This window comes from Giraffa tippelskirchi, chromosome 10 (genome assembly GCF_054371585.1).
Source record: "Giraffa tippelskirchi isolate mGirTip1 chromosome 10, T2T-mGirTip1v1.2.pri, whole genome shotgun sequence".
NCBI classification, from domain to species: domain Eukaryota; kingdom Metazoa; phylum Chordata; class Mammalia; order Artiodactyla; family Giraffidae; genus Giraffa; species Giraffa tippelskirchi.
The window spans coordinates 53,166,028-53,181,529 of record NC_137284.1 but is presented as its reverse complement, the minus strand read 5'-3'; the positions used below and the strand labels follow the sequence as shown (position 1 = coordinate 53,181,529).

Below are 15,502 nucleotides of genomic sequence, written 5' to 3'. Positions count from 1 at the left end.
AGGGAGGGTCCCACTAGCCAGAGAAGCCGTCCACTCACACCGGCAGCTGCCCCTGTTTCTGTGCCTCTGTGAGCATGACTCTCTGCTGAGGGTACCCTCAGAGGCTGGAGACCTCACATGTACGCATGGTCTCTGACTAATGGAAAGGAAGTACTTCGAATAGCTGTCCTGGGAACTGTCCCACATCTCCTAAATCATCACTCGTTTCTGAGTGTGAAAAAGTTTAGTACTGTTAAGGTTATCAAAGCTTAGCTGCAAAGACTGGCATAGTAATCGTGGTTGGAAATCCTCAAATTCTAAGGCTACACATTGACTCAACCACTTGCCTTAGGGCTCTGCACACATCATCTCCCTTTGGCCTGAGCCACTAGGCTTGTACACATGCAGGTTCCAGGAGCGTTCCCAACATACACTTGGCAAGAGTGTGTCCTTTTGAAGGGAGAATCAGTGACCGGGGAGACGGGGCTGGTGGCTCTGCCCTGAGGATGGTGGGGGGAGAGGTGGCAGATCCATGTGCCGGGGGTCCTGGGAACATGACAAGAACACCATCTAGCACAGAGAACACCCCACGCGAAGGGAGTTATGCCGAAACACCCAGGCTGCTCTGAAAGGTGTTCCTGCACCCCTGCCCCATGGAAAGCTTGAAACAGGCTGCCGGACCTTCCTCTTCCCACTACTGGGCGTCTGACCATTAAATGCTGGTGGGTAAGTGGAAAGAACAGGACTTTCACCTAAAGAACAACAGATCAGAAAGAAAATGATAGGCTTAGATCACAAAGAGAAGAACAGGCAGGGAAGACACGGGCACGGGAATGAATAAGCTCTTCGCGGACAGTGGGAGGTTTCCCCGGATGCTGCCGGACTTGGTGTATCTAAAACGTGCAGAACCATCTACAGAACCTAGGCATTAGGACAACGGGCCCACTCACTGCTCATGAAAAAGAAGCCAGTGGGAGAAAGTGAGGAAGAACCTTCTGAGGGGACTTTTTGTGTCTGTAATTCAGCTCACTGACTTCTTTTTGTCAAACAGGATCCAAATATTCTTTGTCATTTTTATGATTTTACTTGCTCCTCTCCTTCTTTGTTCCCCCCACTTGGTTATAATGAACTGTTGTTCCCTAAAGGGGAGTATGTCAATCCATCTGTGAATAAGAGAAAGAATAAAGAATAAAACTTATGAGTATCACATCCCTGAGACTACTGTGTATGTGCATTTCATTTCTTATCCCCTCAGAATAAATTTTCTTCATGTGATGAATCATTTCTCAAGTTTTAATGTATATCATGTCTCTACTATATGATGTTATAGAAACCTGCTAAGCTGCTAAGTCACTTCAGTCATGTCCGACTCTGTGCGACCCCATAGATGGCAGCCCACCAGGCTCCGCCGTCCCTGGGATTCTCTAGGCAAGAACACTGGAGTGGGTTGCCATTTCCTTCTCCAGTGCATGAAAGTGAAATGGGAGAGTGAAGTCGCTCAGTCGTGTCTGACTCTTAGCGACCCCATAGACTGTAAGCCTACCAGGCTCCTCCGTCCATGGGATTTTCCAGGCAAGAGTACTGGAGTGGGGTGCCATTGCCTTCTCCCGTTATAGAAACCAGGTGCTATGAAAAGAAATACTTGAATAAAAATTTCTCAAGCAGTCCTTGTATGTGACAGCGTTCTGTGTATCTGCATCCACTGCATATATTCTCTGTCTGTGTACAGTGACAGTCATGTATTAGAATATCTGCTGAAGATGCTTTCCTAGTTCCTTATAAATTAAAAGTGGTTGGACTCTTGACTAGTCTTTCAACAATATTCATTATATTTCGATCTAATTATGCAGATACATCTTTAAAATTAATTCTCTATGTATGTCTGTACACATGTATATGGATATATATGCACATGTGTGTACATGCATATGTATATATGTCCATATACATACGTGTGCACGTGTGTGTGCATACAAACTGCAGGGTTCAGACACTATCTAATTTGCAAATTACTTGTGTTTCAGCAGATGCTTTGGGCGGCCCTATCAGACCACTAGGGTCCATTCACTGATGTCTTACACTGGAGCTTGCCAGTCAATTGCTCTGCTGAGCACCACTGAATGTATCTGGTAGAAGGTTGCTGGGGACAAAGGAGAAAGCCTCAGATGACACACAAGTGCGCTGCACACCCACAGTGACAGGAAAGAAGTCAGAAGTTCTTAGTGCTTACTTTAAACCGCACACCGTCTGTCTGACCGCACAGGACAGCCAGACCACGTGACCTCAAGCAATGCCAACTCAAATGTACCTTGTATCGCGTAGGCTTGGATTGTATAATATGAGTTGCACAAATGCCAGATAGTGAAAGGAATATTCCAGACCTAGGTTTAATTTCAATTTATTAATTGTTCTAAAAGGTTATAAGAAAGACTTTCAACTATGGGAAGAAGTTTGCAAGCTGTGCAGTTTTTCTCTCCTTCAAGACATGGAAAGAAAATAGAGCTGTTGACTTACAGAAAATTCTGGTTTTAAATACTTGCCTATGATTTTGGAAGCACCATACATTATCCAGTAAGAAATTAAATGAAAGTCTGAAAAGCTTCTTTACCTGAAATAAGCCACCAAACAAACAAACTCCAAATTTTAATAAGTTCTGTAAATAGTACACATTTCAAAATAATCTCTTGCTTTCCCAAATGCCCAGAGACACTGTGGGAAACTCAAACTTAGATGACATTACCCCCTCAACTCCTGCGGGCCTCCCTGTGCCCTCCTGCAGGTTGTCACCACCATCGGGTGGGGGAACGGCTCTGCAAAGTGATGCCAGAATCTTCCAGGGCACCTCTGGCTGACTCCCCAGAGCACAGGTGTGCAGCAAGCCCCGTGCCTCTCACAGCCAGTCCTCCTGTTGAACCAGAGGGACGCTCCTTCCTACTGTGTCTGAGCCCTTGAGAATTACTGCTCCAAATATCCAAGAGCGAGATTCTGAAAGCACCCGAGGGGAGAGGGCCGCGAGCGAGGAAGGGGAGATTTCAGAAGAAGAGAAGAAGCAGGAGCACGGACAGGCCACCTGCTCCACTGGCAGGGGACACTGCAGTGACAGTCTGGCATCTGGTGGTGGTGGTCTTCACCTGACAGCACCCTGAGTAGTCCACTGCTGCTACCCCACCCGGAGCTGCCCCCACCCAGAGCTGCCCCCACCTAGACCTGCTCCCCACCCAGAGCTGCCCCCACCCAGACCTGCCCCCTACCCGGAGCTGCCCCCAACCCGGACCTGCCCCCCACCCAGAGCTGCCCCCACCCAGACCTGCTCCCTACCTAATCCCAGGTGTGGGTGGTGCTCCACCAGCGTCCAGCTGTTGTCATCCACACAGTGACTTCTGTAAACCAGCAGCTGGCACAGGTCCCTGGCTGTCATGTCTGCCAGAATCTCCACCACTTTGCTTGTCCCGTCTTCACTGAAGACTTTAACATCCTACAACACAAGAAGGTGACACTTGCAGATGAACAACTTTGGGTCTTCAGAAATACACACCGATACAACACACAACAGGAAAAGTATAGATGACAGCACTCCAACATGTATTATTGGTTTTCCAAGCAGCAGGTGACCGCAGACTGCACCCATCAACACTCCCCTCTCATCCCCCTGCGGATGCACAGGGCACACAGGATTCCAACACAGGCTCTTAAAACACCCAGGAGACCTTGGGGACATGTGGCCAAACCAGTGTATGAGCTGCTTTTTCATGATCTGTCTTGGGACGTGACAGAATTCCTTTTAAGTGCTTCTGGTGGTCTTGGGATTGGACAGTTTACAGCTGAACCGACTGTGAAAACAAAGCAACAGACGCCCCGCAGTAATCCTAACTTCGGGTGACCCCAGCTGTTCTCCCTTCCAAGAGTCCCCAGGGCAGCAGGCAGCACCCACTGCCTCCTCCTGTCACTCCCTACCCACCTCACGCTCACTGTGGCTTAGGAAGAAGATGAGAAAAAGTAATATGAACGTGCCGAAATTTAAACGAGCAAAAAGGGCAGCCCCAAAACTCTTTGGCTCCTCCCCGGTACAAAATTCCAAGCCAGCTTCGTCTTCCCAGTGCTGTTCAAAGCCATGACCTGTGAACAGCTCCTAGACAGGGGGATGGCCAAGCAGAAATCCAGAGGATCAAACCTTTTCTCTGCCCCAGATGCAAAATCAATAGGGGTGTAGCCTTGAGAGGAAACATGAGATGCTTAAAAAAATCTTACCTCAACAGCATGGAAAAAGCAGTCAGAGGAACAAGATGGCATTTTAAATCGAGACTGTGTCTTGAAGGGGAGTGTGTCCCCAGCCTTTCCCACCATCGCTGGCAGGCAGGACCCCCACTCCGGGCGCTGACCCACCAACAGAGGCCTGGTGGGCAGGCTGTCTCTGGGCAGCAGGGCAGCTGCTACAAGGCTGCCTTCGGCTCGGTCCTCTAGCTCGTGAATCAAGCCATGCGGGGCAGACCAATCAGGTCCTTGCCTGGGCCTGATGCAATCACTCCCCTACTCGGTGCTCCCGCCCGAGGTGGAGGTGATGACAACAGGACAACACCACAAGGTTCAGACCAGTGCTCCAGCAAAACCCCTGCTCATTCCTTCCCACGGCAGCGAGCTACCAGGCAGGACACTTGGCCTGAGCACGTGTGTTCTCTGAACTCAGGCCTGGCTGCCAAATCTCTCAGCAACCTTGAGCCCTGCAAGGCATGCTATCACTTGCAAGTTTGGAGCTGGAGCTTTCTGTGGCCTGAGTGTCAGCTGGTCCTGAGGAACTGGCTCCAGCTCCCTCCCTCCCCGCTCCAAGTCCTTTTTCTTGTGTTTTGATTAAGTGCAGACTTTGAACATTTCTCTCCACTGTGAGGAGTCTCGCAGGAGACGATGAGTTGCTGAGATGAAGTCCACAGGGAGGATGCGTTCCCCTGAGGACTGTCCACAGCAGACTTAGAGTCCTCACAGCCAGAGGACAGAAAGGACCACCTAGGGGACTGAGCTGTCAGTGGGGTAGGGTCACTGTTCCCACCACCTCTCCACCAGCCCTCCAACCTGGGGTAGATCAGGACCCAGGAGTCTGCTCGTAACTCACATTCATTTTAAATGAAACCCACTCCATGTCTTTTCTGGAATTGATATTTCACTGAATGACAGTTCTACTTCTACAAAACCAATTAAATATTCAAATACAGATAACATGACTGAGTTTATGAAAACGAATGGAATTTCAACAAAGAAAACATGTCTCTGGTGTATAGGTAAAAACTTTGTAAGAACAAATACATTAATACAAAAGAAAAACAAACCTAGAAAAAGAATTCATACAACTGATATATATGCTAATTACATATAATAACATATATAATGTCTTCCACAGCAGTGCATACATACAAATACCCAAATCAGCATGTTCCTAATTTCCTTCTTTCCTAAGTTTCTAAGTGAACTTATCTGTGATTACAACGAATACTATCTTCCCTAGGAAATTTAAATTAGGTTGAAGTGTGTTTCCTGTCTCTCTCCAAGTCTTTTCCTGCCCAAATCAGCTATAGCAGCAGCTTTTAAATCTTCCCTTCAGTCCTACTGCACTTTCCTTTAAACTCTTTCTTCACTTCCTTTTGCTCCAGAGGTCTAAATATAGACCTAGTATTAAAATCTAAGATATGCTTTGTCATATGGCCACGTCTCCAGCTTTCAGATCCCCAGAGCCAGGGACCTGCTGGGGGTGGGGTGGGCAGGCTGCAGGCTGTGACACAGACAGACTCAAGGGTCACGGGCTGCCAGGACAGGACCTCAGATCCCGTACTGTCGGCTCTGCTCCTGACACAGTGCCATCCAGCTACCTCTCCAAAGTCACCAGGGCCTGCTGACCAGATTAAACAGGCCCCGAGACAGAAAGCCAAGGAAGCCACCATACACACCCACAGCCTCACCCAGGGAGCATGACTGGAGCTCGAGAGGAGAGTGTAACCAACACAAATGCACAAAGGAAGATGCTGTTGGAACTGCCAGCCTCTGAAGCCAGCAGCTCCAGAAAGGGCATCTTGCCCTGTCCCACCACCCTTGCAGTCAGCAACTGGGCAGGGCTGGGCTCATTCTGGAAACAAGTGAGGGTCTTCCATCTCAGTCTTTGGTGCAGCAGGCCTGGGCCGAGGGATGCCGGGGAGCAGGCTAAGCTCCCAAGTGAGATGCTCATGGTCCTGCAAGGGCGTGATGCAGGAACTTCCTCCCCAACAGCCCACCAAGGCCTCTGCTCCACTAACTCACAGTTCAGCCAGGACGAGATCGACCCCGAGAGCACACAGGTCCCTAGGGTAAGCCTGTCTGGGGAGCACCCAGAGCTGGGTCCTGCGAGGATAGGGAGGACTCAGAGCACAGACCAGCAGTGCCAGTCCGGCCCGGTCACTCCCTGGCTCTGCGACCCCAGGGAGGGAAGGGGAAGCATCATTCATGAGCCCCCTGACAGAAGTGGGGGTTCTGGGGAGAATCAGACCCACTGTAATCCGGCCTCATCAGCAACTAGCCACGGGGACTTGGCTGAGTGGCCTGGCCTCTCTGTGCCTGTAAAGTGGGGATCTGGCAGCAGCACCAGCCTCATGGGGTCAGCCTGGCTGGGGCTAACGGGAGCCTCTTCTGAACAGCTCCGGGACACCTTTGCCTACCTCTGGGGTGCCTTCAGATGCGCTGCGGAGCTGGGGACAAGGCAGGAGCTCGCTGAAGGCCTGAGACACAAGGCGAGGGGTGGGGGACTAGACCCGGACAGCCATGACCGACTCCGGTTTGCAATTAAGACAGCAAACCTCATGATCGCTGAGATTCAGTGGGAACAATTCAGTCGGAAAAGCCAACTGCTGAATTTCCCGTTTTTGCACTGCAAAGGAAAGTAAGTAGCTAATTGCTCTTAAAGACAAAACTACCATTTATTACAGAATAACATATATGGGAAAAGAATCTGAAAAAAGACTAGATATGAAAATGAAAGTGTTAGTTGTTCAGTCATGTTTGACTCTTTGTGACCCCATGGATTGTAGCCCGCCAGGCTCCTCTGTCCATGGAATTATCATTTGGAGTGGGTTGCTATTTCCTAGTCCAGGAGATCTTTCCAACCCAGGGATCAAACCCAGGTCTCCCACATTGTAGGCAGATTCTTTACCACCTAAGCCACCAGGGAAGCCTAGAGTAGATCGATGTATATGTATTAACTGAACCACTGTGCTGTACATCTACAACGAACACGACATTGTAAATCAACTATATCCTAGTATATAAACTATCTAAAGTTAAACAATTGTTTAAATATCAAAAAACTCAGAAAAGAGCAAATCATGTTCAACGTAACACCTCCTCATATACTTAGAAAATATGAGAACATATGCCATCCGCATGGCAGAATTCCGATTCTGAAATTTGTAATAAATTCCTGGACTGCATTGCTTTCTTGCTGTATAAATGATAAAAATAAATAAACTTTGAATCAGAAAAATTATATTAGAGAGGGAAAAGTACGTAAACAGCTTGAGATTCTTTCATTTCAGGGTTAACGGGGGGAGGAAGTTCTACCATATGCAGTCTTCTGACTGGCTTGGTTCTGCAGCCCTTCCTAAAAGCCGTGAAGTGGTAACAGTGGTTCCATCTTTCCTGCAGCTCTGTTGACACCTTTCCTGCATTCATTGTATAGAGAGGGGTGCAAGAGCTTGGATCTGTGCAAACTTGCAGGAAGGAGTTTAAAAGGAGTTGGGGTTGAAGATACATCATGTCCATGGCCCCCAACAGGCAGACAGACGGTGGGCAGCTCCCTCCTATTACCACGGCCCCCAACAGGCAGACAGATGGTGGGGCACCTCCATCCTGCTATCACGGCCCCCAACAGGCAGACAGACAGTGGGCACCTCCCTCCTGCCACCCTTATTCCTGCTTCAGGGACCAGACATTCCCTGCTGGGGACTTGCAGGTCGGAATCTTGTCCGAATCCTGCAGACTCTTGACACTAGCAGAGATCAACCCGTGAAAACGGCAAATGGAGGACTCTCAGCGCTTTGTCCCAGGGTTGGCCAAGGTGCCGGGCATCCCTGGGGGGTTAGAGGCCTCTCAGTGCTGGGGCTGAGCCGAGTAGATGGGCCCTCCTCGGCACAGAACCCAGAGAGCCTGCAGGGTCTGAGCTGAGCGCTTGTCTCAGTTCTTTATCATCCAACTTTCTTCTCAGTTCAAAAGCTTTCTGGGTCCTGTTTAAATGCATTTTCAAAGTGAGGATGTAAGCTGGGCTTCTCGTTAACTCCTGAAGCCTCCTGTAAATCCTGTGGGTAAACCCTTAGGGAGAGGGCAGGCTGTATCTTAGGGCCACCAGGGGGCATCCAGGCACGAAGATCAATATCGAAAGGGAGGCCACACTAGAATATGCTCAGCATCACCGATGATTACAGAAATGTGAATCAAAACCACTATGAGGGACCACCTCACATGGGTCAGAATGGCCAACATCAGAAAGTCTACAACCAATTAACAACAGAGAGGATGTGGAGAGAAGAGAACCCTGCTATACTGTGGGTGGGAATGTAAATTGGTACAGCCACTTTGGAGAACAGAATGGAGGTGCCTAAAAGTGTCTAAAAATAAGAGTTGTCATATGATCCCGCAATCCTGGGCGTGTATTCAGAAAAGATGAAAACTCTAATTTGGAAAGATATGTACACCCCAATGTTCGTAGCAGTACTATTCGCATGAAACAACCTAAGGGTCCATCGACAGAGAAATGGATAAAGAAGAGTGGTACATATATACAATGGAATTCTACTCAGCCATGAAAAAGTGTGAAATAATGCCATGTGCAGCAACATGGATGGACCTAGAGATTGCTGAGTGAAGTAAGTTAGAGAAAGAGAAATATCATACGATATAACTTATATGTGGAATCTAAAAAAATTATACAAATGAACTTGTCTACAAAACCAAGACAGACTCACAGACAAAGAAAACTTTTGGTTACCAAAGGTAAAAGGGAGGGGTGGATTAATTAGAAGTTTGGGGTTAGGAGATACGAAGCACTACATATAAAACAGATAAACAACAAGGTCCTACTGTATAGCACAGGGAACTATATCCAGTATCCTGTAATAAACTAAAATGGAAAAGAATCTGAACAAGGAGATACATATACACGTGCATTCTGTGTGCTAAGTTGCTTCAGTCGTTTCCATCTCTTTGCAATTCTATGGACTGTAGCCCGCCAGGCTCCTCTGTCCATGGGACTACTCCAGTATTCTTGCCACGCCTTCCTCCAGGGGATCTTCTCGACCCAGGGATCTTCCTGACCTTGGGTCTCCAGCATTGGGAGGGGTTTCTTCACCACTAGTGCCATCTGGGGAGCCCATATATACACATATTTCCGTATATATATATATATATATGTATATATATATATGTATATATATATATATATATACACACACACACACACGTAGAACTGAATCAGTTTGTTGTATAAATGAAACCAACATACTGTGAACTAACTATATTTCAATTAAAAAAATATCAAAAGGGAGGGGAGACTGGGTGATGGGGGTGGGAGGTGCGGAGGAAATCCTGGTCTGGCCGAGCTTGTGAGGAGGGAAAACAGCAAAGCCGGTGGTGCCCGGGCAGCGGCAAGTACACTCCTGAGCTCTGCAGAGGCCACAGCGGGGCCCCACGCGAACTCCCTCCAAGGTCAGCATTCCTCTCTCCCAACTAGACACAGGGTGGAAGCCCCTCCTTCCCAGAGGGGGGAGACAGGTCCACTGGGACCCGGGTCTGAACCCGGGCCTCTGCTGTCTGCCTTTCTCTCTGTCAGCAAGAGGCTTCCCGGGAGCTACATGAGGCTGTTGACTAAGGGGGGCCTCAGAGCCCCCACATGGGGCAGGCCTAGCAAGTGTGGATGAAATTAGATGTACTTCAGATTAGGGGAGGACCAGGGCTGGGCTGGGTTTGTTTTACTGAAAAGAATATAATTCTACTGACTTCTACTTTAAGTTCTATTCTAAACTGATGTTCTTTTGAGCCACAAGGACGATAACTGAAGCTGCTACAGACGATCGCATGGCCCCACCATACGCTGTAATAACATTAGCATCATTCTGTTCAACAGTGCAGACCCAAAGGGACTTTTAAAAAAACAAGGGTCTGTGTTATAATCTATTGATTTCAAGGTTTCAGAGACAATTAAAAATATTTTAAGTCCTCATAATCCTTTCTAAAGGAGTTAAGGTTCTAAAAACAACTCACACAAAGTAGTTCCTGGAAGTCAACCACAGGTCTGGAGCACCCCACGGACACCCTTGTTGCCTGCTGCTCACGGGCAAGATTCAGGGCACAAGGCTGCCTGCTGGCACCTCAAAGTCACTATCTGGAAGAATCAACTTTGACTGGCTCACCTAGATTTCTTTTTAAGTTTTCTAGAATAGATACATATAGCCTATTACTCTGACAAAAGCAATTTGTAAGAGTGGTATCTTACAGGAAATAAAAATAACAGCTGTTTTAAAAACATCCCAGGGACTTTCCTGGCAGTCCAGTGGTTGAGACCTTGCCTTCCAGTGAAGGGGGTGTGGGTTTGACCCCTGGTCAGGGAGTTAAGATTTCACATGCCTCAAAGCCAAAAAATCAAAACATAAACAAGAGAAGCAATATAACAAATTCAATGAAGCCTTCAAAAATGGTTCACCCCTGGCCCTCTTCCCCCCAATCCTATTTTCCTTTGTTGAGGTAGAGAGGAACCAAGAGGTCCCAATTCCATGGAACTGAGAAGATTCTCAGCGCTTCTCTGGGTGTCAGAGTCCTTGCACGCACAGGGATGCTCTGGGGGCCCACCTGGCCCCTCACTAGCAGAGTCCTGAGCTGTCCTGGGAGCGTCTGTTCACATCTCTTTCTCTGCAGAGCGCCTGGGGCCTGACCAGGCTTGCTGCTCTGACTGCCTGTTCACCTGGGGAGGAGCTACCCCTTCCTGCCATACCTGTCTCCCTTCTTCCTGGGCCCCAGAGCTCAGCCGAGGCTTCCACTCCACCGCAGTGACCTGCTGTGACTCTGCAGCCCTACGCCAAGCCATTCTCATCTACAAGCCTCCCCTCCCTGCGAGCTTCCAGGACTAGGCACCATGGCTGGGCTCTGGGTCGTGCAGGGGGTGTGCGAGTCTCTGCTGAGAGATGCCCCGTCCTGCCTGCCCACACCGTGGCCCTGACAGCTGTGGAAGAGTGACTGCTTTACGACATAAAGGAGAGGACTTCACTCAGGGTACAGGTGGCATGGGTGTACCCACACTCTGAGCTCTGTGTAAGGACAAGCGTGGTGGCCTCCAGGATATGCCAAGTCAGGAGCAGACGGGATCATATAGAGGGGACATTTCTGACACATACATTTTTGTTGTTGTTCAATTGCTAAGGCATGTCTGATTCTTTGCAACTGCACGGACTGCAGCACGCCAGGCTTCCCTGTCCTTCACATATATGTATAAATATACACACATGCATATACACATAAATGTACACACACACACAAACACACATGCATACACACATACATACACAGTTGACCCTTGGCCAACAGAGGGATTGATCTGAGTACAACTTTTAGTTGGTCAACCAACCCTATGCCAGCGACAGTAGCACTGTTGTGTTTGTACTGAAAAATACCCATGTTCAAACCCAAGTCATTCAAGGAAACACAGATATATTCATCTTTTCTTATAGGTTTTCACTGTAACATGTTTGGAAAACGCATACAGGACAAAGGAAAGAATGTGACCATCACTGACAACTCCCAGATTCACAGTTACAGTTCTTGAGTGTGTCCTTCCTGTCTTCTCCTGCCCAGGTGTTTATAAATAGATTCATGGACACCACTGGGCTCAGACGGCATCTGAGGTTTTGCAATCGTGGTGTCAAGCTTCACATTACACCAGCAACATCACGTTGGACCCAGGTCATTGTGTTTCTCTGGTGTGTTAGTGCTAGTGGGGGATTTCTGCTCAGGGTTGTGGGGAAGGTGGTGCTGCCCCAGCGCTGCCCACCCAGTGGCTTCTCAATGATCCTTCTCCTCACAGAGCTTCCTGGCACATCTTTGTACATGAGTCTTGGAGTGTGGGATGAATTACTTCCTCAGGATAAATGGCTGGATGTCAATTTTCCCAGAGTACCACCTCTAATAGGGGAAATATTTCCAAGAAAGGAGATGACATGTGTTTGGCAGAATGCGTACTATTCCTCTGAGCATCTCCGAACCTCCACCCCCATGAAGCAAGCACTCATCAAGCACACGCTCTGTGCTGGCCCCTCTCCTAGATGTCCAAGGCACCCCACTCCCCACCCCTAACCCTACGCTGTCTAAGTGCAACATTACAGAGACTGTAGAACCTGCCAGCATGGGATTTAAGCTCCTGTTCTCCACTCCCTGCATGAGCCATCCCACCCCAGACCTTCGACATCCTCAACCCCAAACAGAGGGATGTTACACAGTCTGATGGTGAGTGTCACTCACAGAAATGCATGCAACTCCACGGCCAGAGCAAATGCTCCATATATGATCATTCCAGACACACTCCTCTCAACTCCTCCTCCTGGGGCATCGTGTGCCTAAAAGATCCCCCTCCCCAAAGGCTGCAAGACAAAGACTGTCCACAGCATCAATTCAAGAAGAGGGAGCACTTGGCAGGAAGCTCACCCTGGGCCTCTGCTAAGCTCAGAGACTTCTACGGGGCTTTCAACTCTTTCTGGTCTAAGAAGTTGAAAATCCAAGAATTCGAAGTTTGCTTTGTATTTCAAGCAGCTGAAGCCCACCAGGAGAGGCAGTGATGGTCCTTGAGAAAAGAGGCCCCTTTCACGGCCCGTCCATCCTGGTGGGGTGAAGGCTGTGCTGTGCCCAGAGCACGGGTTGACCAGATAACCTGTAAGGGGTCTGCTGACTTGGTTCTGCCTCTAGCTCTGCTGGGTGCAGGCAGCCCTGTGGCATGAATGTGGTGCTGAAACTTGCAAGGTGGCCTGGGACTGGGTTTTTCAGTGCAGATCATAGCCCCTGGGGGAGCAAACTCCCAAGGCCAAGCCCTTCCCTGGGATGGCAGTGTCTTGTAAGGGAACTCATGGCACTAGGGTTGCAGACAGGCAGTGTAAATGCAATTCCTACTTGAGTACAAGGCTTTTCAAAAGTGAGATTAAGGAATTAGGTGTCACAATGGTATTAAGAGTATTGTTAAGAAAACAGTCTGGATCTTTTATAGAAATAGACTAAAAGATTTATAGATAAATGATATGATGGCTGGAATTTGGGTAAAAACAATATTAATATATAAGGGGGTGTGGTTTGACAGTTGTGGGGTCTGGGTGGGGGGCATGTGGGGTTCACCACACTATTCTACTTTTTGTACAAGTTCTAGTCTTCATAGAAAAAGTAGGATAAATAAAGCCACCAGGAGAAATAAAGAAAATCTGAAGACTTCTCCTGGCTAACCTATCTGAAGAACTGAACCCACATTTTCTCTTATGAATCTTAAAATGTAGTAGAGAAAGCAGTACCCCTTCCCACCCTGAGTGGTTCCTGACAGGGGCTGGACACTCCCCCCACCCGCCCACCGAGGCACATCTGGCAACGTCTGAGATAGTTGTACTTGTCACAGCTGGTGTGCATGTGGGGGACTACTATCCTCTGTGGGCGGAGGCACGATTGCTGTTGAACATAATCCAGGGCCCAGGACAGCCCCACGTCAAAGGACTCTAGTCCCAAACATCACATATGCAGAGCAAGGGGAGGTCCGTGCTCGGCAAGGAAGCGCTCTGACGAGAGCATGTCACGAGGAAAAGGGGACCAGCCCCACGGGGACAGTGTGAAGCCAAACCAAACGAGGACTACGATGGCAGTGAGCCATGGAATCCGACAACTATTAACCTGTTCTTACTGACAAATAAACCCACACACAGACGCACAGCTGGGAGAGAAGTGCTGCTCGCCCTCACAGCTGAAGGCCAACTGATAAACGCAGAGTGACAGAGCAAGAGTCACCACACGGGAACCGTCCATATGTGACAAAACCAGCCAGTGGACGTCGGAAGGAGGCAGCATATAACAGGGTTTCAAGTTCTCTTCCTTTAAATCACTTTCTAGTTACAAGGGAAAGATGCAAAGTCGCAATGGAGAAACCTAGCCGACAAGAGTAATAAATACCAACATTAGTGACGAGACAAACCAGCATCACAGCGTCCTGAACTCCTGCCCCAAGGAGGAGGCAGCTACCTGTGGTCTCCCCACCATGTACAGCCTAAGGGGCCCCAAAGAAACCTCCTACAAAGCAAAGACAGGGCTCTAGTAACCGCTTACGTGACAGAGGACATGGAGTGGTCAGATTGGCTCCCCTTGGAAGGAAATTAAAGACACTGAAGCCAGTGCAGAGGGGGGTCCTGTATGGGTTCATGAACCAGAAAAAAGGAAGCCATAAAGGACACTGGGAGGATGTGTGGATACCGGGGGTGGTGGGGGGTGGGGTGGGGGTGGGGACTGGATTGACATATATACACTATTGATGCTACATATAAAACAGGTGACTAGTGAGAACCCACTGTATGACACAGGGAACTCTACTCAGGGCTCTGTGCTGACCTGAATGGGAAAGCAATCCAAAAAAGAGTGGGTATATGTATGGCTGATCCACTTTGTTGTACAGCAGAAACTAACACAACATTGTAAAGCAACTTATTCCAATAAATTTTTTTTTTTTAAAAAAAGGACAATTAGAGACTCTGACTAAGGTTTGGATCCCTGCACTTATTAATGCAAACACCCTGATTTTGTTAACTGCTATGTGCTACACTGTGCCCTGTTATACACACATTTATACACATTGGCATAAATGTACAGGAACAAGGAAAATGATTTAAATGGGGCAGCATGTGAACGACTAGGGAATCTGAGCCAAGATCTACAGGAGTGCTTTGTGTTATTGCTGCAGCTGCTCTATAGGTTTGAAGTTATTTCAAAGTAAAAGTTTAAAAAACACATCATGTGACAATAATGACACGCAGGTCCCTCCTCAACCAGCATCTCACGGCGTGCCATCATCGCAAGGGGGCAGGGTCACAGAGACCACGCTCTGCACCAGCAGGCTCCTCCCCCTTCCCCATTAAGTATCTGTCTTCACTGTCAGGAGAGTTAAGACCCCAGATCCGCAGGCACCAGGGAGTTCAGTCACGGTCGGAGTCAGGAATATGTCCAGAATGCAAAGACGGCGCTTCGGTTCACACAGGTGTGCAGCCGCACCTGCCCGCGGAAAGCCCACGCCCACGCCTGCGCACTGCGAGGTGGCTGTACGGAGAGCCCGTCAGACAGAGCCCCTCGCCACTGCCTGTCCCTCTGTTCTGTGACGGCAGGACAGGCCACCCTACAGATCAGCCCCCAGACCACCGGAGCCGCACTGACTATGGTGGCTCTGCCCTCAGGCCAATGCGCTATCTTTATCTCAAGCTGCTCAATGTATTTACCAGCATCCAGTTTCAGCCAGCAT

At 48.7% G+C, this 15,502-nt stretch overlaps 1 protein-coding gene across 29 annotated transcripts in view; it reads right to left on the bottom strand.

Annotated features, from left to right (window-relative positions):
• The window catches only part of GRB10 (growth factor receptor bound protein 10), a 218,313-nt gene that overhangs the window by 35,681 nt on the left and 167,130 nt on the right, over positions 1 to 15,502 (bottom strand). For all 29 annotated transcript variants that reach the window (XM_081534568.1, XM_081534573.1, XM_081534560.1 and 26 more), the window contains one exon: positions 3,298 to 3,454. In XM_081534568.1, the coding sequence (XP_081390694.1) occupies positions 3,298 to 3,454 (157 nt within the window). The remainder of the gene's footprint in view (positions 1 to 3,297; positions 3,455 to 15,502) is intronic.